The 26,319-nt window shown below is 40.1% G+C and overlaps 1 protein-coding gene across 9 annotated transcripts in view; it reads right to left on the minus strand.

Moving 5' to 3' along the window:
• Positions 1–26,319, minus strand: part of LOC111251886 (gamma-aminobutyric acid receptor alpha-like) — a 53,399-nt gene that overhangs the window by 4,448 nt on the left and 22,632 nt on the right. For 7 of the 9 annotated variants that reach the window (XM_022808973.2, XM_086990566.1, XM_086990562.1 and 4 more), the window contains 7 exons: positions 22,561–22,775; positions 20,433–20,500; positions 15,915–16,099; positions 15,643–15,761; positions 15,360–15,512; positions 6,090–6,242; positions 3,981–4,141 (listed from right to left, as the gene is read on the minus strand). In XM_022808973.2, the coding sequence (XP_022664708.1) occupies positions 3,981–4,141; positions 6,090–6,242; positions 15,360–15,512; positions 15,643–15,761; positions 15,915–16,099; positions 20,433–20,500; positions 22,561–22,775 (1,054 nt within the window). Of the gene's footprint in view, positions 1–3,980; positions 4,142–6,089; positions 6,243–15,359; positions 15,513–15,642; positions 15,762–15,914; positions 16,100–20,432; positions 20,501–22,560; positions 22,776–23,343; positions 23,830–26,319 lie in introns of those variants that run through there. The other 2 variants (XM_086990568.1, XM_086990569.1) reach the window with 2 other exon arrangements.

Below are 26,319 nucleotides of genomic sequence, written 5' to 3' on the forward strand. Positions count from 1 at the left end.
CGAACTATGCAAGAGAGAATTGCCGGTACAGCCACGCCGCGTATATGCTAATTATAGAACCTGTTTGGGAGGAAAATATACTGGACAATAGAAGCCACATTTTTAACTTTGCCTAGAGAAACAAACGGGGACGTTTGTGTAAGTATACACATTGCTCAGCGAAACTCAATCTTCCATAGCAGCGTATAGTATATCGTTTGAAAATAATCGACCGCTTTGCGCCTTAGGACCCTCGCCTATCTCGCATACGCCCACCAAAAAGGGTTTTGTTAGCAAAAGATTCAGCGATCAGAATAGATTATAGTGTTGCTACAACTATACACCTTAAAATGCCGAAAATGTACTATTATTCCCCTCCAAAGGATGTAGTCCTGTTTCGCCCAGTACAATTTGTGCCCAACAAAAAATAAATTATCTTACTAATATATTCTTCTATAGATATATATATATATTCAGAGGACAAAATATTATTAACCGTTTTCTAATTGAAACAAATATTTATTTTTTTACATTTTGAAATAACATTAATAAATTAAATGAGCGCCATTTTAATCGATGCTTGTCTACCAGTTTTCTGATAACACCGTACTTATATCGTTAGGGAACTATAATACTTTCTATGTGAAAAATTGTGATTTTTACAGTATTCTATCGAATTTGAATTGATACCATTAAGAAAGTTCAAGAAACAAATAACCAGATGATGGTGCAAGGCGAATGCAATAATAATTCTCGCCTAAGTTCTCTCCGGGTAACTTATTACGAGATTTGGTATCGTTATGGTGGTCTGTTCACTAGTTCAGGTCAACGGCGTGATGCAATATGGTTCGCTGTTGAAGGTAGAGGGTTCGAATCAGCTGTTTTGCACGATTCCTTTCTAGTTCCACAAAATCCCTAGCATCGCCCTATTCGGTATAGGTTTAAGCGTATCCACATCTAGTAGAGCACATCTTTTTATGTACATATTACTGTCGCATGGTCAGTCATTTTAAAGTTATTACGTTTTTGCAGAATTTCGCAAATGAAGATCCGATCGGGTTGATCTTCTCGTTTCAATTAATGTATCGAGTGAAGCGCTGAAGCCCTTTTCGCAGTCAGCCTTCAAGTGGTCTTGAACTCATTGCTGGTTAATGTTTAATTTCTTGACAATATTACTGCTACCCACGAAGTGTTGTTTGGCTTTCAGAATAATTTCACTTCGCAATTGTGCGACCATTACGAGAAGCATCCTTCATCTCGGAACATACACAAAGAAAGCGACAGGACCGCTTTTGGGTCGCTTTTTTTTTTTTCGATAACGCATCCTCGCGGTCTGTTTCTTATGATCCAGGATAGTATTTATGTCTTTATCGCATATAACTACAAGATATAGTGATGTTTTGCTATAGTTATGCTATGACAACGATGTTTCGAAGGAACTCTATTTCAAGCCGAAATAACGGCATTTGAACAATTCTATCGCATCGAGTACTCAAGACTGTCAAATGGCGCAAATGCTTAAGATAGATAACTTTGAAGCGGGCTTTAAAGCTGCTCGTTATAAAAATGTTCTTTTTTTTAGTCAACCTTTCGCCAACCCAATAGATGTATATGCATATAAGCGTACACTGGTATCCGCTTACTTCGTACCCCAAACCCGGTGGATTCGATACATTTTGATTACTCGAAGGCGCTAGCTGTCCGCGTTAAAACGTTTTATGCGAATAACGGCTAGCTAAGGCAGGCCGTGTGACACCATGCGTCGAGGATAAAGACATTGCGGTCTACACAAAGGACATAATGGAATTTGTAGTCGTCTCCATCCTTGCGGTTTCCTCCAATGCTAGTCAAGAGCACCACACACACTGAACGCGCTAGTTGTGAATCATTTCCACTAGCTTCTGCTAGATATACTACGTGCCAAACTTGGCCGTGGCAATAAACTCGTGCCCACTTGTCTTCTCTCAACCTTGTAATCTCCCCAGGAGAATGGATGTTCTTTTGCACAGCAAGGAACGGTTGGCATAACATCTAAATGTGATCTGTATATGCCAATCTCGGGTAGCTGCCTCTACCTGCATTTCTAATTCGACCGCGGTAGTAAAACATCAATCTTTTCGGTTGGCATGATGTTTATATATCATAGAAGTGCGTCCTCATACAATAGAGCCAGCAGCCAAATTTAGGTCGATGAAAACAACTGTAGTTTTTGCAAATTCAGGCTCAATCAAAAGTGACAGGAAAGTAACGTCCTGTGGAGTGGCATTAGAATTGTCTTTACATCATTTTAGAACGAAGTATTTCGCACATCTTGGGTTAGGTTATATGGCTATTACGTGTAATGTTTGACTCTTTACCTTTACTCGTTGAAGCACAGTCCTTTTTAAAGAGGAAAAACAATGTGAACGAGCGTATACAATATGGCCAAGGGTTATCCTGTCTCGTGTAAAAAAAATTTAACTTTGCTGGAACATACTGTTGCGTTAATATTCTGGAAAGGTTTGAAGCACCGTATATTCGTCGACTCAGGAGTTTCAATAAACTTTCCAGCCTATCCTTAGCAAGCTGAGTTGCTCATGGCACACACTGTCGCTAGAAGGTCAGCTTGTTATTATTACATGCGACATTATTGTTATTGCTAGCGACTTACCACGACTGTCATCGGCGGGACGTGCCATCATAAGAAACAGACTAACGTAATTAGAATAGACCATGCGGGTTCTGTGTGGCGAACAGCGCATAATAACAAGGCTATTTATGTTTGAAGCTCTCCGTCTTAGCTAGGTCTAAACGCGTGCGACAAGTGGAGCTACAAAGACGCACAATGCGGAAATCAGTATGATTGATAAAATACTTCGGCTATGATGATTGATGCAATGAGGGAACTGGCTCATACGCGTGTCATTATTATTATTATAACAAGCTTTTGTCGAATCTCGGTATCTGTGGCAACATCTTTGTAGGTGATATAACCTAACTTCTCTGGTAGTGGTGTTAAATAAAGTAGGGGCTAGTAATACAGCACACTCAAATTTCATACGGAGCTCTTTCTAGGTGTTGAAAGGCACATTATTCTTCAACGATGCGGTTCTTCCCACATTTGCCCTAGGTCTCTTGCTGTGCCCTAATAGTGAGAGAAATGGGTCTGTCGATACTGATCGCCTCAAGGCTTCGGACAAAAAAGTTTGCTCCTATACACCCAATAGGGGAGCGTGAACTTCTTCCTACGCTTGAGTAGGGTTACGACGTGACGAAGGGATGATAACTTAGACACAGTACTAAGCACATATCGACGACAATAACTTCCCTCGGACCACACGTGATTAGAACGTCATAGGCACTGCCAAATTATCTCGTATTAAACAGTTGTTTTCCACACTGTACTTAGTAGCAAACCATGTAAGCTTAACCTATATTTATTTTCGATTTAATAAAATATCACGCCGTTATTCTATTCGTCGTGGCAACATATCCTGATGCACAATTTCCAGGAGCGCTCTGCATATTGTGAAGCCTAATCTAAATACCACGTAAAACTAGGCATGGGAATAATTCACAACAGTTATTACTATTCAAGTTATTCAAGGAAAAACTTCTTGCATCTATGTCCGTATTATAAATCTATCGGGTGTTTTTCACAATAAAAAAAAAAAAATAGTGACTTAAAAGGTAGTACATGTCATTTATGACGACAGCCATTCCTTTAAGAAACGTGAGCTACTATAGAAATGTTGTAAAAATTAAGACGAGGTAACAAAAAATGCTCCCGTAGCGCCGCGTTCGTACAGATGTTGTGTGAATATTCAGCATGCTGCTTTTACGTTGAGAAGGACGCCCGAGAATCATCATATTATTTCGCACACTAGTTATAAAAGCGTAGAAATTATAAATGATATGAAACAAATGGAAATTGTTCACGTCAGTGTCGAACACGTAAGCGCGTAAATTACGCTTCGCACTTCGTCATATGTAGTAAATAACTTGGCTCTATTTTACGCTACCTTGGTGAAGTAGTGGACTCCAGCAAATTCTAGGAGAGAGCAGATAACGTAGGTGAAGCACATAATAACAAACCAGTCCAACGCTGTTGGGTAGGGTACCTTTGGAAGGTCAGTGCGTGTGTCCAGGCCGAACGTCGAAAGTGTCAGCACCGTGGTCATTCCTTTAATATTCGAATAAAAACTAGAATATTTACACACGCTTCTGGCACACCACTGTACGTACTATGGTATTATTAACTAATCTGTTATCTCAACTCATTTTCAAAATGTCTATCAAAACAATAGCTTAGCTTATTTTGTTTAAATTTAGATGCACCCACATAAGTGCCCCCTATCTTACGATGTTTTTTTCATAGTTATCGACAGAGGAAAGACCATGCCAGGTTTGGAAGGAAAAACATTTTACTATAGCTATACGCTCTGATTCAGTACCTCAACAGTAGTCTCTAACGTCTGATCGTTTTGCCTTATTCTGAATCTTCACACGCACATCCGTGTGAGCAAAATACTCACAGCGTATCAATGACATGTGCCAATTAATCAGTGATCGTTCTAAGATCTTTATTCATCGATATCTACTCGTATAGAGATGAAAACTTAAAGTATACAAAGGCCCGTTTTCAAGGTATCTACAAACTCTCTTTAGTAATGCATCACACTTGCGTAGCAAAACATAGCCACATTGCCAAAACGAACACATTCCCAAGTAAATCTTGCTTTAACCCCAGACCAGGCCGGGACGAGTAGTGACGTTTCGTTTGGTCTTCTTTGCGCACAATTAAAATGCGACAGTGCCCTTCACTAGCAAATATCGCCTTGTGCTAACACGTATTTTGGTACTGCAAGCCAGTAAGTTCATTCAATCTCCGTCTGCAATTTTTAACAATAGCGACAATCATGCCAGTGGCGACAAGCACCCCGGTAAAGTCTGTCTTTTTGCTGTTTTTTTGTCATATGGCTCTGGTATATCCTGTCAAATAAGTTCCCATCCGGTCTGAGCCGCTTTGGATAGCGGCGATAGCATTGCAGCTTAAGCCGCTACAGCGGCGGCGGGATCCAAAGTCATTTCTACGCCGGCTTTGCCCGGCGGTACGCAAGCGCGAGGAGGCACCTCATCCAGATGGAGAAGAGCGGGGGAAGGGGGGGGGATCCATTCATTTCTTTGAAGGAAAGGGAATCAGCACAGACAGTCGCGACCCGTAGATGGAGTGGAGCAGCGGTCGCGACCGGCCTTCTACGACCTGTGAAGATGGTGATAGCGATGATGGGATTGAGAGTGGTGGCGGGCGGTAACTGGGACTCTATGTACGTGGCCCCACAATGTACTCGTAGGTAAAATTGCAATTTTCGAAAAACGACAAAAAAGTCGAGGAAGTTGAGGGGTACGATTGAAAAGTCCCACTTTCCTAAGCTAACACACAAACACTCATGAACACATACAAACATTGGTTCATCCTCTCCTCTCGCCTAACTTCTCGACAGAAAAGCCTTTGACGGCTGGACGACGTTCTTTCTGTTTTGAAGGGCAACAAGAAGTCACACCGTCGCTGACTGCTATCGAAAAAATAGCAACATGCATCTGCTGAAGGGAACACGCTGCAAGTAAGCCTTATCCGAAGGGCGAGAGGAAATATGGCTGTCCATTCAACAAAAAGGACGAGGATCATCAAAGGGCTACATTTGGAAAAAGGCGTCCTCTTGCCAAACATCTGAACGATCAAAAAGTTGAAAGAGACAGAAAAATGAGTCGTGTCCGAATTCTGCACCTATACGCGTACGAATAGAGATACCAGAACCAGACAAAGGAAAATTACGGTCTATCTAAATCAAATTATTGCATTAATATGTCGTATAGAGGTGCTTTTCTTGTGCATGCAAAGGCACATAGGCCTTTATGATGTTTGCTATAGGCAGTGTCTTACTCATAATATGAATGGCTAATGATGACCTTTAGTTAGTCCAGATTCGACGCGATGAACCTAACAAGCATAGTGGATAAATGAATTGTGAGTCCATGTACCTAATTATAGTTTCGGTAAGGAGGGCTGTAACTAAGTGCAGGGCATGAACTTGCGTTGTTAACCGGCAATTGGGCCGGTGGTTTCTTACCAAGTCCGACACGGTCAGCGGTGGCTTCCCGATTAATCCAGAAGGAGACCCAGGACAGTATGACGAGGAGGCCACACGGAACATACACCTGGATCAAAAAATAGCCCATATGGCGATGAAGATTAAAGTTGACCCGTAAAACTGAGTAAGTGCCTAGAATAAGGAAAACGATGAAAAGAATTAGTTAGAAATAAGGTTTAATTTGACTTCTATCATAAAACCTGTTGCGAGCTTACACTAATGTCTCGCGTATTAGCACTGCAATACTTCATCATGGATTCGAAAATAAAGTAAAATTTGGAGCGCCGCCTCTAGCACCCGAGCATTACTAGCCATGATACATGACGCCGCTGTTTTCAGATATTCAGTATTTAATTATTTGTGTTCTTCGGATCACCTCATGTATAGGCCAAGCGTTTTTCGTGATTACGATGCTTTGCGTCCCATGCCTTTTAAGTTTGAACAAAGACAATATTTACATGCCCATTTTTGTTTAATTATCCAAAAATAATAACAACGAACAAAATTATAAAGTAAACATAGCCAGATGCGTTTTCTCCACCGGACTAGTTTGACGTCTTATCCTTGTCACCTACAGATCTTTACAGAATTTTTCATTCCAGACGCACTGAACTTCTTCAACGCAACGAAGATCGAGCTGAGACGGCGGCTTCGTGATATAAAGGTATTGTGCATAGAAAATTCCTCGTCGTTTTAAATCGCCATTTTTTCGGCGCCGATTCACGCGCGTTCCTTCAACATTATTCATAGAGCTTGCAAGACACGCTTAGACGTTGCCAACAAAATGTTTTTAATGAAAATATAGAAAAACAACGAACCCGAAACGGGTGTGCCAACTCAACGTTTCTGAAAAAACGTTTACGTTTGCTAACTATTTGCTTTCAGTCAAGTCGCTGATTACCTAGTTAAGACATAATACCAAATAATTCATTCTTTTAAGATGTCTAATAAAATCAAGGTAATATTCACTTTGTTACTAGTATCAAGAGACGTTTAAATGAAGCATGCAAACCGGCTATGTAGAGGTCGATTTGGGCTTTCTGCTTACCGTCTCTTGAATCAATCAATTAATTTTACGTGCAGTCTATGAATGAGTAGAATTCCAACACATTAAATTTTCCATCATTTTACAATGGACAAATATCTTACATTAACTTACCTCTGCAAAAGGTGCAAAAGGTGTATATATACACCTGTTGAACAAATACTAACCGTTTTTAAGCCGTAACTGAAGCAGTTATTATTTTTTACTGTTTTAAAGTAGTGGTGCTACGTGCTATTTTGATCAGTGATCTTCTGCCACCTTTATTTCCCGTCGTTGCAGGACTTTCGCAGTTTCTCGGCGCAACCACAAGGTTATGAAGCCCTTAATTGAAGCTAAATTAATACCGTCAAGGAAGTTCTGCAGAGGCCGAACTAGATGACAGTGTGCCGGTGCAAGATCCGGATTAGACAGGATGCACTAAAACCCCCCTTCCAAGTTTTCTCAGTTTTATAGGATAGCTAAGCATGTATGTGGTTGGACACTGTCCGAGACGCAATGTTTTTGCTCACTAGTTCTGGTAGGGTCGGGTCGGGTCTTTTTTCAATAGATTGTTGAAATTTACCTAGTTGTCGATAGTACAGATCCGAATGAATTGTTCTACGAGAAGACAGCAGCTTGCGATGCACAATTCCTTTCCAATCCTACCAAACGTATAGCATCAACGTGCTTGTTGCGAAAAGGAGTTTTTCTGTTTGTGCATTGCTGTCGCGCGCGACCTACTTTTCATCACCCCAAAATCAACTGCTTTAGATGTAGCTGGGTTTCGTTTCGCTCCTATAAAGTTTCATGGATAGAAACCTCATCGAGTAGGTAGGTAGGTAGGTAAGTAGGTGCTTTCTTATCGATTCTATATAGCTTCCTTGTAGTCAGCCTCTCTCAAATAAGCCCAACTAGTCAGTGGCGTATACTTAGTTCCTTGACGATACTGTATCATTTGAGATTTATGTAATATACTAGAAAGACTATCAACACGCACAATGGCGACCCAAAAAATACATATATTCTTCTTCTGAAAAGCTTGCATATTGACATTTGTTAAATACACAAAGTCGATACAGAGCTACCTGTTCGTACAAATAAATACAAGCAAAACCTCGCAATCAAGATCTACTTTTAGTTTATACACTACGTGCCATTGACTAAATGAAGATGGATATTTGGATACTATTGAACTTTCTGTTTTTAAATCCACGGCTAGAGAGATGGAAATCAGAGATGACCATTGAGATTTTTTTACTGTATGATAGGATGGGCGTGATTTTTTTAATTGGTTTAACTTGAATTCGGTCCATCGTCGAATTATGTTAAACGTCATTGCATGCGTAATATAATCGATAGAATCGTTAGTTTGCTTCAGACTTTATTGTTTACTGTCAGGATTTGGACGCTGAGAGATTCACATTCTTATAAAAAAAAAAAAAAAAAAAAAAGTCTGGCTATAGCCATCTACTTTTATTAGCGGCTGCAAAGGCCCCGTTCGTGCTATCGGGAGCATTTGCTAGCTTTGGCCCTTTTATCAACCACCTCTTGCCATTACTCTGGTTGTAGCTACGTGAGCACGTTCTGACTTTCAGAGGCAATCTTTTTTTTTTTTGAAGAACTCGTAGAAGGAGCCCTGAAGCCGTTCAAGTACCGCATTGCAATGAACAAACATATTGTAATTAATAAAAAGCACTCGACACGTATAAGTGTGAGACGAAACTATTTCCGGACGATGCTGAGTTACCTCGAAATGAACGATCATGTATAATTATCCATAAACGTGCTTAAACATAACACATTGTTGTAGCCTTGATAAACAAGAAAATGCATTGCACGTATACGCTACACGACTTTTCAGGGTCTCCTCAGCCGACTCCAAAGCTTCACTCTGCATCCGTATTTAGGCATACGTTGACGTCTGCGTAGGCTCGAGAACACGCAAACGATAGTGTGAGCAGAATATATTAACGCTGAAACTTAAAATTTGATTGACCACGAATAAGTATCTAAGAGGAGACTCTTAGAAAACGATAGCAAACCACTAAACCCATCCCGTTGAAACATATCTCAATGCAGCCTACACGAAATAATCCTACGCCCACTTTAGCGCTCCTTCAACTCTGCATTTATTAACTGAATACAGTTACATTTCAGACTACACGTATCGATAGTCCAGAGGAGTCTCGAGGGCACTTGATGCGTGCTTACCTCTGTAGCGTGAGATATGACGCGCTAGGTCATTTTCTTGTCTTTGTCCACACTTGTCAGATCAATGATCCGTCAGCTTCGTGAAACACTTATATTCGTGAATATTTTTCTTTTATGAACTGACTGAAACTAAGCCAGATTACTCTTGACACATGCATCCTGCGTGTCATGGTTTATTCTATTCACTCGAACTTCTACCCGGCATCTAGGAACTAAGTGTAACTCAGTCTTTTTTTCTGTCCTTCCTATTTTTTTGACATCACGTTTCTTTTTTTTTTTTTTTTTTTTATTTAGACTTCGTTTACGACATGTGCCACACCTATCGAGTGGTACAGCTCGTTAGCAGGGCTCAAACCGACGATCCCCAGTATGCAATCTCTGGCAACGTTCTGCAATACAAAATGTCTATTATCACTCAACATGTATCTGATCCTTAATGCTGCTCTAATATTAGCTTTGTGTTTTGTACATAGTTTGAAAACCTGTCTATTGTCATTTTATAATATAATAAAATGTGTTTCAGGCAGGTTTGCCTAATCCCCGTATAAGAAAAGAGCAATAAATAGACGGACTAAAGAAAAAATGCAAGCCGCGATTCCATTTCGTACGTGAATCGTATATAGAAACCGCTGTCAACAGATATGAACTGACCGCTGTCCCGTATAAACATATGGTAGGTATAGTATATGTGTATATATATAACACAACGGCCCGCGAAAGGATAGACATTTACGTTGCTCTCTCCAGTTGAAGCCTCGCAATGCTGATCTTCGAATAAAGGCTTAACAGACTTGTCTTAGAAATGTACACCAAAGTGGGATATTCCATATGGAAAGTACCATATTTCCACATCGCAGGGAATATGTAATTATCGTTTATACGTAAAGTACTCTGTTGGAGCAAATTAAACGTCGTATATATATATATACAACAATATAATCTGTTATTATATAACATACTGTAATAAGCATATAATCTTATCATAATTGAATCCGAGATGTTTATGTTGCATGTTATGTGAAACATACTGCGCATTGGACTATTGCAAGAGAAAGTTATTATCTGAGTTTTTAGAAGTTCGTGATGTCAAAGTGCGATAAACCTATACTTTCTAATTGTCTAAAATTATCTAACTGGGCTCTGAAATTATTTGGTATATCCAATACGCTTAATTCGCGTGTCTAAATTAAGCCAAAATCTTAGTATATTATATATGACCGTGACTAAATCTCGGATTTTCAGTTTCGACGAAGGGGGTTAGGGAGTTGACTTGTCGAAAGAGAGACTCGCCTGAAACTATGTTTTAAAGCGTTGATTCAGCGCGATGTTGAAGCAAGCGTCATAAATTCAATAGAGCTCCTCCAGGACAAAATAAAAAAGTCAAACACATCGTTGCTCTCATCTGACAATCGCCGCTTCATTTGGCCCAGGGGAGCGAAATAAGGTGAATGCATTTTTCGTCAGTGAGACTGAACAGGGAATAAGTAACTTTCATAACAACAAAACGAACCTATTTTATTACGCCATTATTATTATGCCACACCTAACTAGGGGCAATTTAGATAGAAACGTTTCAACTGATGTAGCTGTTTGGGTGTTGCTATATGGTGTGATCGATGACACTCGAAAAAAAAAAAAAAAAAAAAGCGAAATATTTACAATTACTATAACCATATGTTAATTTTTCCAAATGTCTTAGAATTGAAATATACAAGGTATAACGGCAATGTACATTTCAAGACGTGGCAAACAACGTTCTTTTTCTTAGTAATCTGTATCGGATATTTTTTTTATAAGTTAATTAGATTAAAACAAAATTTATTGGCTGAACAGTATACGTTTGCTACGTAGAATTAGATCTGTGTCAGTCTTACACATATAAAGATGTTTGTCATTTCTATAGAACATAAGTGACGTCAAGGTGTGCCGTACTGCCTTCAAGATCGAGTAGTCGATGACGCTTACGTTCGTTTATGCTCCTCTCTTCAAATGGTCACTTGACGCTTGAAATTTTCCATAATAATTCGCGACCGCACAGGTAAGCTAGCATGGTAAAGTGCTTGTTTAGAAGTGTATGTATGGACTATGACTGCTGTGCTTAAGGACCTATTTAGTAAGTGTTCCCTAAGTACTTTTTCACCTATTCGTGAAGTGGGAGCGAGTCCACTGTGTCGGCGCCTCAATCCCTCAAGCTATGGAAAGGACAAGACATAAGGGGTATATAGCTGTGTAGCCCTGCATCAGCCTTTGTTCCACTCTGCGATAATTGCACGTTTTGGATCAAAGCTTACGTATCTGTACACGCATCAGGCACGAGCTAGCCACACTCCAAGGGCCCTCGCTGTGTTCCTCAAAGCGAGCGTAAGCTTAGTTTTGTGGCTAGGCCTTTATTAGAAAACACGTCTGAAGGGCTTGTGGAGCTGCAACGCTTCGTTGATTTCGTAGCCTCAAGACATGCTTGTCACAAACGGTTCCATATGCAACGTGTCCACACTTTTGTGGGACCTGGTACCCAGCAGAGGTCGCTGTGTCAGGGATAATATGTTTTGTGATATATAATACGTGGTGAAATTGTATGTGTAGTAATTAAGATTACGTATTACTTTTGTTAGTTGCATTTATGTTTATATATCCCAGGCAGATTTTTAGGACGCGATTGATACCATGCGATTCACTCAACGTCTCTTTGCTTCAGACTGTTACCAAAATGCTATAATCTAAGAAGCTACGTAGAGCTAGATTTTTGGAATCCAGTTTAATTATATTTTGAATTATACTGACAAACTTAATCCATTTGTAACTATCTAGAAAATCAGCCCGGTTAAGGCGTGTTTAGACTTTAGGCCACTCTATGCCATGACTAAAAAAATGTGCAGACAAAACCTCCACTGCATAGCAGTTGTCTTAAACCAGAATCTAAACTCAGGTAGAGAGTTATCATCCACCGAAGCCATCGTCCCGAGTACGACATATCTGAAGTTGAAGTAAAACTGTAGAATTAACGTTGCATTGAACCGAATTTAGGATTGTTATTCGAGAATTTGTTGATGCTTAAATCATAATCTCGAACTTTTAATTGAGGGCAACCAACGAGCTCTTTAGTTTCATTATTCTGCCTCAGACAGTTTTCGAAATCCGCTTTGGACCATGCGCTGAGTCCTATAATTGTACTAAGCGTTACTTTTTCCCGAGAGTTCAGGTCTGTCGAAGCAATAAACTAGTCACCGCATAATTTCTAATATAATAAATTAGAGTATTGGCTACTGTGGATGTTTATTTTGTACTGTTTACCAGTCAGCGATGTGAAACACGTTTAATGCGATAGGTTTTCTAGCAGCAAATATTAGTATCGGCTTAACTATAATGGCATATTAATTATAAAGTTTCGAAAAATTAGTTGCTATATAGACCATATGCTGCTACATACGTTTCATTCACATATAGACTGTATTTAATGAAGAGGTGTCTTTTTCTCAACTTTAACTGTTAACTAAGCTTTTCGACCCTTTAAGCCATCCGGCTGCGAAAACTGTAACGTTGTTCTATGCGACTTCCCAGGTAACGCTGTTATCGCCGGAAGGCCTTCCGCCAGCCTCTATCGAGGTAGCCATATCCGGCCGAATATTCGTAACATTATGATGACCCTCAAAGGGGGTGACTCAACAGAGTTGATACCAAACAGAATACCAACACTCTTCTTTTCCCAACATGGTTCCTGTCATGGCTTACAAGCGTTGAATGCCACCGCCCGCTAGCTTCTCAGGCGTGCCTAGAATGACGCTGCATTTTACCGTGCTATTGAGACATTTACCGTCATGTATAGCTAAATCACCATCCCTTTAATCCCGGCAAACAAGTTATCTCAGCGGTCAGAAGTTAGATACAGCCAAGTTATGCGCATTAAGTCTTTTTAGATAATTAACTAAATAAACGTTATATATTTCAAGGATCGTTTTGAAAAAAAAATTATGTGATATTTGTATAGCTACGAAAGAACGTCATGGTTAATGCTTACATTGTCGAATTATATTCGCAGATGACTCTGTTTTGGAATAGCTAAAGTGACACCACTTTTAACCTTATTTTAGCTTTCGCCTTGATTTAGATACTCAAATATAAATTTTTTAGAAAAACTAGTACTAATTCTTATTACACTCTCAACCTGAAATTTGTTCAGAACCCGTCCATATTTCAGACTGCACATCCGTACGGAAAACCGACTTGGGAACGTCTGATGGAAACAAAAATTATGTGTAACTTGTGGCGTTATCATCGAGAAATAATTTCTAAAGTTTAGTTTCAGGCCGGAAATTATGTCAAAAACTGCGTTACTGATTGGATCGATTTCCTTGTTCCCTGATAGCCAGATTTGACTGTTGGTTCCCTGCAAAGGGAGGAAGAAGAATATGGCGACTGATACCAAATAATCGCCCCGAAGCACCTGTGTGCAGGCGAGGGCCGCCCCTCACCTATCGAAAGGCGGCTGGCCATCATTGGAAAGCGGCGTCTTGCAAATTTCTGAAAACCCTTTTACTTCGGCTCATGCTTGGAGACAGCAAAGGGGAACTCCTCAGCTATCAGAGATAAGTAAGGATCTATGTTAAGCAAAGTCGTTTAACGTTCTGTATGCTGTAATGTCCTGTTCATTTCTATTGCGCACTTCCTGCTACAACGGCTATATCATGCGCATAGCCATATTGTTAGCTCTTCGAGTCAACGTTAGGATAGTTCATGGCTAAGTCAAGCCATATGTATTAACTATAGGCAACGAACTTGAAAAAGATCCTATCGTTTTAAACAGGTACGATTCGCGCACACTTCGAAACGGCTTGGCCACAGGAAAGAATCAGTAGTGAGTTTTCCTATAGCTTTCAAACAATCTTCTGAATCGATATTAGGGTAATCGGTGTTTTGAGATAATTCACTAAATCACTTTTACGCTCGTTTTGTATCGCAAGCACATTTAGGCAACAATTTTTCTCTATCCTTGACGAAAGACAATGCTATTTTATCGTCGTTTCCTGGACAAACACTCGATCGAGGGCCGGGCTGTCCATTGTTTTGTCAAGCAGTGCGTGCAAATAGATCAATGTTCCTTATTCACGCTTTAGTGAAGTACCATAGAAAGTAACAAATGCAAAACCTATATTTCCAACCCAAACATATCAAAACAAAACCCTGTTACTGGTTGACTGAGAAAGATCGTGGTGATGGATGCATTTTTTTCGTGTCTTCCCATTGCAAGCTTTTGATGACAGAGAGGACAGGTTTACTGTCCCTTGTTTTGGCGTATTTAATTCTTCCAATGGAAATTTGCCGGGATAACCTATCTGCCTAGCCGTTCACACAAAGCAAATTCAAAATTCCCTATTTATTGAACTAGAGCAACAATGTTCTTACACCGAAAACACCAACGTATCGAGCTATATTTTGAGCTCATCTTCGTCACTTGTTTAAACTTTGCGCAAAAAAAAGAGAGTTTCTACTTAGCCTACGGAATATTCAATTAATTTACTTCGAATCAGATCATCCCTTTTGCGGGTCACTATTTACCTATTCAGTTAGAGTGGCCAAAGAAAAACCGAATGAAGCCAGATGGTATAAACGTGGCGCGCTGGATGCCCTGCTGAAAAGTTTAGCACATTTAGCGGGGAAATACCCTTGTTGATATTCGTACTGGAGTTTTATAAGCTAACCTAAAAATTCGAAGAACCCATACAAGACAAAGAGTTGTCGAGTTGCGAAGTGATTATTGTCAACTAAGCGACCTTTGCGGTGTTGAGACACCTTCTTTTCCCTCTGCGGCTTCGAGTAGCGACGGCCTTGAGACAGAAAGTAGTACGTGAGTAACTCGGTAGTCTTTCATTACTCGATGCCAATCGCGGATACTCACTACCTAAGTAGTTAGGACCACAGCGCCATGGCCAGTAACTTCAAGTGACTATACGTTTATTAAAGGGTGACTAAATTCGTTTCTGTTTGCCATATTTCAATTTGAAACCGTTAAAGCTCACCATTGCGTATGACCACGGTCTCGCTGACGTATGGATTATTAATGAGGTCGAACTGGGACAGCTGGAGGCCTTCGACGAGACCTACAGCTCGGTACGAAGGATCGGCCGCGTTCGTCTTCCACGTATACAACATCTCTTCTTTCGTATAAGCATCTGCGCAAATGATTAGTTTCATTGCAAATAACATACATAAGTTATTTATAACTGAACAGTGTCTTCAGCCTTTATTACTGCTATTGGTTGCCATTTATGTACTGATTCGAAGTGTTCTAAGACAACTCACAGCTTCCGAAGATCAACGGGCACGACTGTCGGTCCATAGGAAAGCTCTGCAATTCCATTGGACACTTGGCTTTTATGGTTAATCGCATTGAATATAAAACAGCTCCGTCCATAGATAACCTGTTGAAAAATTCAAAATCAATTACTAAACAACACGCTATTGTTTTTAATTAAAATTCTTAAATAACGCTGCAACAAAAGGAACCTTGTCTCTTTGGCTCGTGCAGCCTTATAGTGAAAAACCATTAACAATGCATATATATAAAATGCTACCTCAATAGTTTGTTAGGCTGGGTGATTGTGTGTAGATAGGAGCCTCGTCCATTGTGAAAGTATGTATCAGGCTTCCAGATCCTTTCGAGTGTTTTAATATGTAACGAAATAGGCGAAATGGGCCCAGAGAAGCGTAGCCGATTGTCGTTCCACGCCTGACGGAAATAGCAATCCATGGAGTACTCCTGGCCGAGCAGTGAAACACACGGACACATCGAAGCTTTCGATTATATTATACTTCGAAATGTTGTTAGCATAGTACTACCAAGGGCGAATCCGCAAGCGGATCCATAACAGACTGGTTCAAACCATAGCTAACCATTGAGTTTGAAATCAAAAGTCTTAGTATTTTTACTCTTATTTTCACTTTGTGAGGCGTTTCAATTTATTTTGTATCTAGAGAAGTTGTAAAAGGAATCTTGAGATGCTTAATCAAAAGCAAACTTTGCTTTCTACACTCGTATCGCAAGCGACTATAGCTCCTTAACCCATACTAAACAGAATAAGCAAACATTCGTTGTGATGCACTGACGACAAGAGGGGGCGCAGGCGAAATATAAGTACTGCTGAGTTAAAAAAGAACTTCAAAGTAAACTTTTAAATATGCCGTCAACGTAAATTGCATATATTTAATAACTGCGCAATATATATACATATATATATATATATATATATATATATATATAGTAGTTTATTGAAGTCTTACTGCTACGTAATTAATAAACAGCGCACAGGGTGCAGAAAATGTTTTTCTCTCTGCTTTTGGGTATTCCGCCCCTCCTTGATAGCCAGCTTCTATTTGCAACATTTTACGAGCATGCCAGCTTATGGCAAAGCCATGTAAATGCATCGAAATCAATTGGGTAAAGATGACTGATGATCCCCCCTTCCCGGAACTAATCGCAAATAAAAGCATCGAGTTATGCCGTATAGAAAGTGTGCATAGCTGCGCGCACTCTTCGATTTCCATCATATCCAGTCCATTCGACATCTCCTCTGCCAGCCGCACAAAACCTGCATGAGTAAAATGCTGTAGACGGCTCCCGACGAGACATGCAGTTTTTCGAGGGTCAAAAGAATCCGACGGCCTGCCATCAACGTCATGCCTGTCTTCCCTACGAAGTATCACTAAACAACAATAAAAAGCTCCAGATAGCTGGCGTTCTTTACTCGCACATGGTTTCTCCTACAATCCATCAAACCTGTTGGTCGTCTCTGGTCTTACTGAGAGTGTTGGCAGCCTCTCGGTCTAAGTCCTGTTTCCTAAACTGCTTCCGCCCAGGGGCGAAGAAATGCGATCGTACCAGCAAGAACATCGGTTTTCGCTGCTACCAGAAACGTGATAATATGCCGGCGTTTGCGCAATACTAGCTGTGCCTTGTCACATCTCTTCCGCTGCAGCTAGAGGTGGGCAAGGCACCCAATAAGGCGGGATTAGCCAGCCAAACGTAGAGAAAGATTTACACCTTACCTATATTAATTAGAAATCGGTTAAAGACTTTGTTCCAAAGGATCACAGGACAGATGATACGGCAAATATAGTCAGTTTCGCTTAGTAGACATAAATAATGGTTATCCTAAATTTAGGCTTCTAAAAAAAGCCGGTGTGCCTCTAACTAGTTCTAGCATTATTATTATTTCAATAGCTAGTATCAACTTCGATTCCCTTTCGTGTTATGGATTCATGAGGACGTTAGTCGATACCGTTGACCCTAAAGGAAAATGGAAGAAACAGGACAGAGCAAGATCCCATTTCGAAAACGAAGAAGGACGAGTCTAAGGGTTTGCTTTCAAGATAGATGCGTATCTAAGCTTTCCAAACTAATATTAGATGACGAAAGGATAGATCTAGGAACAACTGCAAAATGTGTACGTAGAGAACTCGTTTAGAAAATTTACAGAGTATACTGTATTCGCAAAGGCGATCAAAGTATTCACGGTAATCATCAGAGTACTACAAACGTCCCTGAGCCTAAACAAAGAGGCTGTTTTTTATGATAATAGCGGAATGTATCGCGCTTCTCGACGGCCCGATCTAGAGAATGTTTAAACTTTTAGGTGTCACGATCCAGAAATTATTTTCAAGTGTTAAATGGATGCCGGCCCTCGGTCATTTGAAGAGTAACACTGCTGGTTTTTGCCGATATCGCTGCCTAAAACCTGAAGGTCATAAGGAGGCGTATACTCCGAGTTGACCTGTCGGAAGGTGCAATAGGCAAAATCCTGGAAACGTGGCACAGAAAATGGAACAAATTACCAAGCAAGCACAGTAAGAGACATCACTCCAGAGACTGAGAACTGGATAGTGGGCCTCGATAAAAGGCTTATTTACTACCTCACGGCGCCTTCAAGTGCTACCTGAACAGGCTTGGTAAGAACCTTTCGGAAAGTTTTGCGAAGTGTTTTGCGCCCAGCGGGATCGAAAAATTCAGTTCACCATACATCAACAGTGTACTTATTATTCGCATCAGTGAGCGACACAGGCAGGAGAAATGAGATCGTCTCTAAAGGATGTAATGAAGTAGTTGGTGTTTGGCCGCGCGAGTGGGAGAAGAGGTTTTTGAGAGAAAGACCTTGAAAGGAAAAAAAGGACCCATAGGGTTGCGTTAAGCAACATTAGGGACCGGACAAACGATAGTTTGTGGTTAAGTTCATAGAACGCGTGTGGGAGGCAGGTCCTCGTTCAGGGAGCTAAATCGTCTGGGAAGGAGGAGAAGCTAAGCATGGCGACTCCCAGGCTGACGATTCAGTGACGCTAGTCACTTTCCCCTATCACTCTCTTGTATTGCCAAATAAAGCTCTGGACCGATTCCTAACAGATCTCTAGAGAGGAATTTAGATTTTACGGATAGTGGCTTCGGCGAAAATTAGCCCAACCATCGAAATCGATTCGCTGAACGTTCGAAAACTTTGATTTGTTTCCACAATGGAGCGGTTCACGGCGGTGAAACGTATTGCATTTATAGGGGAACTCTACGGCAAGAAATCAGTCATGGGGCTAAGCACTTATATGATGAATTGTCATTTGACGAAGCCGGGTTTCTGCCTAAATGGCTACGTTAACAGAGAGCGATATCGTAATTTGGGCCATGGACAATAATAGATAACCGTTTCGAACTAAGAAACTAATCGTCTGGTGTTCCAGATTTCGTATATGTATCTGCTAGTGCATTCTTCTACGGCCATCACAAGTAACTCCTCATAAACTTTGGATGCCACTGAGTCGGTAATGTGTCTCATAAATAAAAATAAAATAGACATAAAACCAAAACCAATTTAATCTTTCCTTTTTTTTTATTAAAAATAAATTTGCTAAAGACATTTCAACGTCTTATATATCTAATGCTTTTAGGAATTAAATGATCATAGGATTTTCTGAATGGATATTTGCAGGACATGTACTACCCTTAAAGGCACACAAACTGGAGCAAGCTGGCTTGTGAAGTTCAAGCCTCCGAATGCCCGTCTGGGATACACAGAAACTAAAAGCGTTAACCTGGTAGAAGGAAAGCTAAATCCCAGCTTTGAGCTAATAGCAATAATTCTTAACTTAGTAGCCGGGAATTGTTTAAAACTGTTTCCTTCATATCATCTGCTTCTGGGGTTTGTAGTTTTTCGTTGAGTCAGTGCCCCCGACTGGACTTCTCGGTTTTTATGCCTGGCTGGTCTGGCTCACAACATTTGAAATAACCAAAAGCGTGTGCTTGAAAACTTATGTCGACTGACGTATCGTCGTACGGCGATGAATATTACACAGTAGGACGAGGCTCTGTAGTATTCGTTATGCCGTGATTAGGGGAACGAAAGTGATTTTCAAACTGGCAAAGAGCCAATTTTCGTAGTTCGCCAAAATGCCTCGTCAAGGCGTAGACCCTATTTGTCTGCTTTTGCACTGACTCATCACTTATTAAATATTGATTGAAAACAATATATATTTTTAACAATATTATAACAGTAATACGAAAGTACATAGCTAACACGTATCGATGATATAAGCTCTTAAAAGAGAATTCTTTCAAAACATCGACATGGTTGCTCTTGTAGAGAGTAAACCTCTACCCGATCACGAGTGGAATAACTAATACAATGCCAAGTAGACCAAGTGGATCGCCATACAAGGAGCGAAAAAATTCATGTTGTTTTCTATTTCATGTAAAATCTTGTTATATCTTGTCGGGTACATCTTTGTTATTAAAAATAGGCTTTGCCAAAATGATGATTTGTGAACTATGACAGGCTGTGGCCACAAACACATATTATTTTCGCTGGTGAAGCCTTTAGTTTTATTCCGTACGTATGTATGTGATGTATCATATATAAAAAGACTTACACTCCCGTGAGTTATAACTTAGCGGAGTTGAGTATTTCAAACAAAGTAGACCACTTTTCGAAAAAAAAAAAAAAAACACTAATGATAACATGAAATTCCCGCGCACCTGATGCTCTGAAAAAGTCAGAGTATATCAATGGAAGAGTTATGTAAGAGCTATAGACTATTGCTGTATTCAAAAAACATACCATGTCGAGTTCAGAGACCGGGCCCATACTCCGGATCAACATACTCGTTTCGATGCGGGTAGGTCGAACTGTAAGAATATTCGAGCAAAGATTAACGTGAATTCGCTGACTGTTGCTACCATTCTTCAACATCACAAGCATTCAGCCTAATTTACATTTAGAATATCTATATATCCTGCTTCTTATGGGTGAGTTTGACAGATTGTTTTCCTAGCAGAGGACACGATCAGTAAAATACACAGAAAACCACATGCCAATGTACTTGCCCTAACAGTTCGGCATATGCAAAATAGTATTTTCTTGAAAGATCTGAAATTTATCGTGTTTAAGATTCGCAAAAAGTTTACCAGCCTACTAGGCTCGCGTAAAAAGAGCTCCACTATATCAGAGCTTGATGCGTTGTCCTCCATCTTCGTAGTTCCCGATTTTTATACAGGGAAGTTGGTAAATAGAGTATTACGCGACAGTCATGACGTCGTAAACCTTCGTTGACTCACTCCGTTCAGTTATGTAGCAATCTGTCTCATTTCTCGAACGCTAGTCCGTCGATCAAGACTTCAATTTCACAAGAGTGATACCGCACGCTGATCAGAGGTGACCGTGGCATCGCGAATGAACTCAAACGAAAACACATGCTCTTCTTGCCGGCGAGATGCTGTATTTGCTTTTGAGGTTCCTCCATAAGAAAGATCAGCCCACAAAGATGATTATCAGGATAATACCCAACTGGACGAGGCTCTAAATAGAAGGTTGGATAGATGAAGGACTCACTCGGCCTACCGTGTCTATTGAAACCTCAGAGTACCTATTCCCTCACACTCTTGATTAATAAATGAATGAATGCTTGTCAGTGGACCAATGACTACTAGTTGTCATAGGAGCAATGTCGTAAACACCAGAAACTACGCAGCTCTGTTCTTCTTCTTTTTCAGTCTTTTCCGTTTTCCCTCTCTTGCCTTTATGAGGAAACCAACGACTCTATCATAATCTCGTACGACGACAGCAACAACAAGGCAGTCGTCTCAAACGGCAGCAGCATCGCTATTTTCAGCCGCTATAGCTAAAGATGGGCTGCCGGTCACAACCAAAACTGAAACAAACGTTTTTTACGGATACACGCCCACTCGCCTACGCCTTATCCGCCCGATGTTCTCCAAGGCGGATCTACCTATCCGTCCGATTGCAAAGACTGCAGCTAGAGAACGCGCCAAACAAACGCCTCACCGTTGTTCTCTGCCCGACAAAACAACTTGTTCCTGTGAGCGATCTGTCTTGCCGAATGTTTTACATGAATGACGTTTATAGTATTCCTATGTTGCGGTGAAACATAGGCTCGCCTCCGATATAAATGACCTAAGCAATGATTGACTCACTTACGCACGTAAGGATAGATAGGACAGGGGTTAAGTGAAATTTTATAACCACATTTTAATCAGATGGGACTTGAAAATTTTCAGCAAGATTTTATATCGATATCTAACGTGACAATGCGTAGTTGCTAAGTATCTTTGTACTGTGTTTATTATCTCATAGAATATTTTTATGCTAACTTACTTAGCGTGCTGCTTAGACAAAAAAGATAATATAGAATTTAAAAGTAAATTTCGTATAACCTATTCTACGAAAAGCATGAACACTTCACGCGAATAACGTTTTCCTCACAAGGTATAACCTGACGATACAAACAACAATAGCTGAAAAAGACGCAATAAAATAAACCAAATATAAAGACTGGAGTGCAGTTCTCTTGCATAAGGAATAGTGCTTTTATGTAACGTTTCGTTAGTCGAAGGCGTGGAAGGATGGCGCGGTATATGCTAGCTTTAGCTATTTATCTTCAATTCATTATTGGTTCCTTCACTCGTTTGCACCGCAAATCTGTGTGTCGGTATCCTGTTCGAGACGGCTCCATCATAGCGGAGTCGATTAGCTCATACGAACGGTGTTAGTTCGTACTCTAATGGATGCATTGTGCCGGGAAAAAGGCTCGGGTACGTCTGGGTACCTATGTTGTAGTAATGCTATTGTCGTATCACGTGGTTATGCGTTTGACTAGACAAAATATGATCTCAGTGGAGTAATATTCAGATACCGTTGCAAGAATCGATTGACTCGTAACTGTGCCTACCTCCTTGATAAGGTCTCTGATCGTTTTCGTAGTTTCGCAAAAGTTGTTCGAGTAAAATGCTGATATTTCGCGACAGCGCCATCTGCGCCTTGAACTCAGGCGAGTAATTTCGTCGGTCCCAACTTTTACGGCGGTTCGTCTTGGAGCTACCCATTATCCCGAGAGACCCAGTTGAAGGTCTCGAGCCGGCGGACAAAACGCAGCTTAAAGGCGCACTGAAATAACACGACAACAGCTTTTAATCCAACTGCATGTTAGGGACATTTTGATACTGGGTTGCACTTCGCATCTGACTATAGCGATAGTCAGTACGCTTTAATCAAAATACGCCCGTAAACCATATAATTCTATATAACGCCCGTACGGTCAGGATATGTTTTTGCTTGCGCTTAGGGCAAAATGTAAATAAAATGATTACTATGTCATCGTACAAATAACATAGACACTATGAAGGTTCGAGGCCAACCGCTGATCGTGCGCAGGTAGAGTGCTGTTAAAATAATAACACTGTGTACGGATCGGACGCGCTTTCGAAGCGCGTAATTTTCTGTTTAACTTTGAAATAGACTTTATTATTATTATTATTATGATTATACTGATCTGGGCACACTTTGGGAGAAAGTGTGCCCAGATCAGTACATATGTGAATTGATAAGTGATAACCATGATTAGCCTTAATCATACGTACATACAAATAAATTAAGCTTTGGGAAGAGGTCTGCGACACAGATCAATGGAATGGACATGAATTTTGTTTTTGTTTCGTTGTCGCTTTTGTCTTACCGTCCTCAAATTTGCCTATTTCAGTAATTTGTCACAAACAGGACCGCGTGAATCTGACATGACGGTTAATAGAAAAACTGGCGCCTTCCTTACCTGCTGATTCGGTCATAGCTGTAATAAGCAATGAAAAAAAAAAGACTTTAAACGTTTAAAACGCATTAAGCTTAGCGATTCGTTTTTACGTATAGGTTGGTTGAACTGGGTTTAGCACTAATTAGCAATGGCAGACGCAGAACCAAAGTGTGAGTTTCAAGTAAAATTATTAAGGATTTTGAACAGATTCAGAGGAAACAGTTCTAACATGTAGCAATCATAATTTTCCACTCGAAGCCACCGAGTGGAAACAGGCAAAACACTGTAGTTCAGCACTATAATAGAGTTCAGGATCTGACTACTAGTTGTTTGATGTAGTTTTGTTTGCCATTGCATCGATTTGTGCCCACTTATTATTACGAAGTGGCTAAGGACGGCAAAAAAACCGGCAAAGCGAATTCGTTCCACGATCACAAGACTGCCTGGTCAAGCGTGGAAGTATACACATACCGTGTGTACTTCCACCCCTATATATATATATACACGTGTAGCGTAGTAAAGAGGTAAGGAGAAAGAAAACAGTAAAAATTCGCTTGTTTTGTTAGTCACTGAGCGGCCGGGACGTTGCGGCATATGGGACTTTGTAGTGCAACGATCGTTAACGGCCCACTAAAGATACATACATAGAACACAGCACTGACGTAATGAAGCTGAAACATATGCAGAAGAAAATCTGCATTCATTGCTCTTCCTGCGTATATTTTTTTATTCTTAGCCGATTTTATTGCAGTTAACCCTATTTTTCATATGAACCCGTTTGAAGAAATGTTTTCGTTGCAGTAATAAATATGGGCACTTTGAAACCAGATGGTTTTATCATCGTTCATAGTTGAAAATGTTTAGAATCCTATCAATAGGACTTAGCAACTTTACATCTTGCTAAGGTATATCCATCCAGCCGTCACTTACTAGCTGAAGAAAAAGCTTTATCTATAAACTGCTATAGGATTTGAATTTTTCTGACGAACCATAACGTTAACTTTAATTTGGCTACGATAAATACCAATTTATCAAAAATAGAGTTAACTTGTGTAGGAAACAATGCGCATACAAGGATGCATCTTTGTATTTGTAAGCGATTTTTTAAATCGTGTGGCCTGACGGAGATGCGGATTCGTGTTGTACCGGTACCTCCTGCTAACTAACTAATAATGAATAAGTACTAAATGTTGACTCTGAGAACTGTTTGAAAAAAAAATATTGTAAGCATTTATCAAATAAAATGTTTCCCGTACCATAGATATTTTCGTTGGCCGAAAAAATATTTCGCTTCGAAAGCAACTATTTAGCGTTGAGAAATTCATCATCAAATGGCTAGGGATGGAGAGGTTACTTGAAGTCAACACGTCTAAATGCAGATGAGTTGTTTGGTAGGGGGCGCGGTTTAAGCGTGGTGTGAGGCCCCGAGCACGCTGCTTACCCAGCAGTTGTGCCCACCTCAGCAACCCGTTGATGGTAATTAACGAAACGTATCAAGAGTACAGTAGCTGACAATTTGCTGATCGTATCGATGAAATTAATGTTTCACGAAGGAAGTCGCTGATCTACGTATGCGGTGATGGCCTCTTATTCAGCCTAAGCAGGAGAAGAAGCTCTACATTTGAAAGAGACGAACCTTCTGTATGAGAAAGAAGTTTATTTTTTATGCCTTTACGAATACAAGTCGATCGACGTTAAAGGGGCTTCATTACTATTACGATACGTCCACAAGTATTTCGAAGGAAAAGTAGCATTGAATAGGTTCCATGTCATAAAGAGGTGAAGCCAAGCAGTTGTCCTGACCTAGGTGAAAGGACTTAAATATAGCCTCGTCATAGTCACGAATAATCATAGTTGAGGTTTTCGACCGTAAAAAAGAAGCAGCATTAAATATTTCAAAACGATCGTCTGTTTCAAGCGAAACTAACTGCGTCTTCATTGAACTAGATTTTTCGGTCATATGCAACCTACGTCCGCTCCTGTACTGCTCTACGTTATGCCGAGAAGCTAATATGTCAAATTTTTACTTGGAAATATACATTTAATTGAGCTGCAACTTGGAGAATTGTAGAAGAGATAATGTTCTTCCAGAAACGATAATATAATAATGTAGTATATAACTGAGTCTTTATATAACGCTAGCTCTAACTTCCGTTTAACATGCACGAAGCCTTTGAAATATATTAGGTCAATCAGTATCAAATGTGGGATAGGGAAGCCTTGCCCTTCGACCTTTCTTCACATAGTTTTTTAATCATCATTCGAAGTATGCATCATTCGTATCGATGACCTTCTGTCACCATCTGAGCGATGACTCGTGTAATAGAGGTCATGCAATAGAATTCGTTCAATTTTAACAACGGCTGCTTGATGTGAAGCTTGTTCATCATCTACTCCAACTATTGACAGGACACAGAGTAATTTACCACCAGTTTCGTTGTGTCTGTCCACTAATCTGGCCGCCTGCTATTGTCGTAGAAAACACAATCTGTACGTATAACGGAAGTCATTTATTATCATTATGGTAGAAGATAGATCGTTTAATCACAAGTTACATTTCAATACCGATAGAAGTATTTACTTTGTCGTAAGAGCATGGAGAAGCAAGCATCTATACGTCTTCGTTTTTGATTCCCGCTCATATTATGCAGTACTAACTTGTCCAATCTTTTACCTTCTTGATTTGGGCGAAGTGGACAAACATTGTACGTAAGCCAGCCCTGAACGCTCATATCTATGTGCTTTGAGATAGCTCGGCTTCTACCATATCTCTCAACCTTTATGATTAATCTTGGCACAATATCTTCGATAAAATTTATTTTCAAACTGAAAATTTCCTTCATTCAGTATTTGCAACCAACGGTTCACGCTTCTTTTAGTTGCATATCTTTCATTTTATATATA

This window comes from Varroa destructor, unplaced genomic scaffold, assembly GCF_002443255.2.
Source record: "Varroa destructor unplaced genomic scaffold, Vdes_3.0 BEIS01000005.1, whole genome shotgun sequence".
Lineage (NCBI taxonomy): Eukaryota > Metazoa > Arthropoda > Arachnida > Mesostigmata > Varroidae > Varroa > Varroa destructor.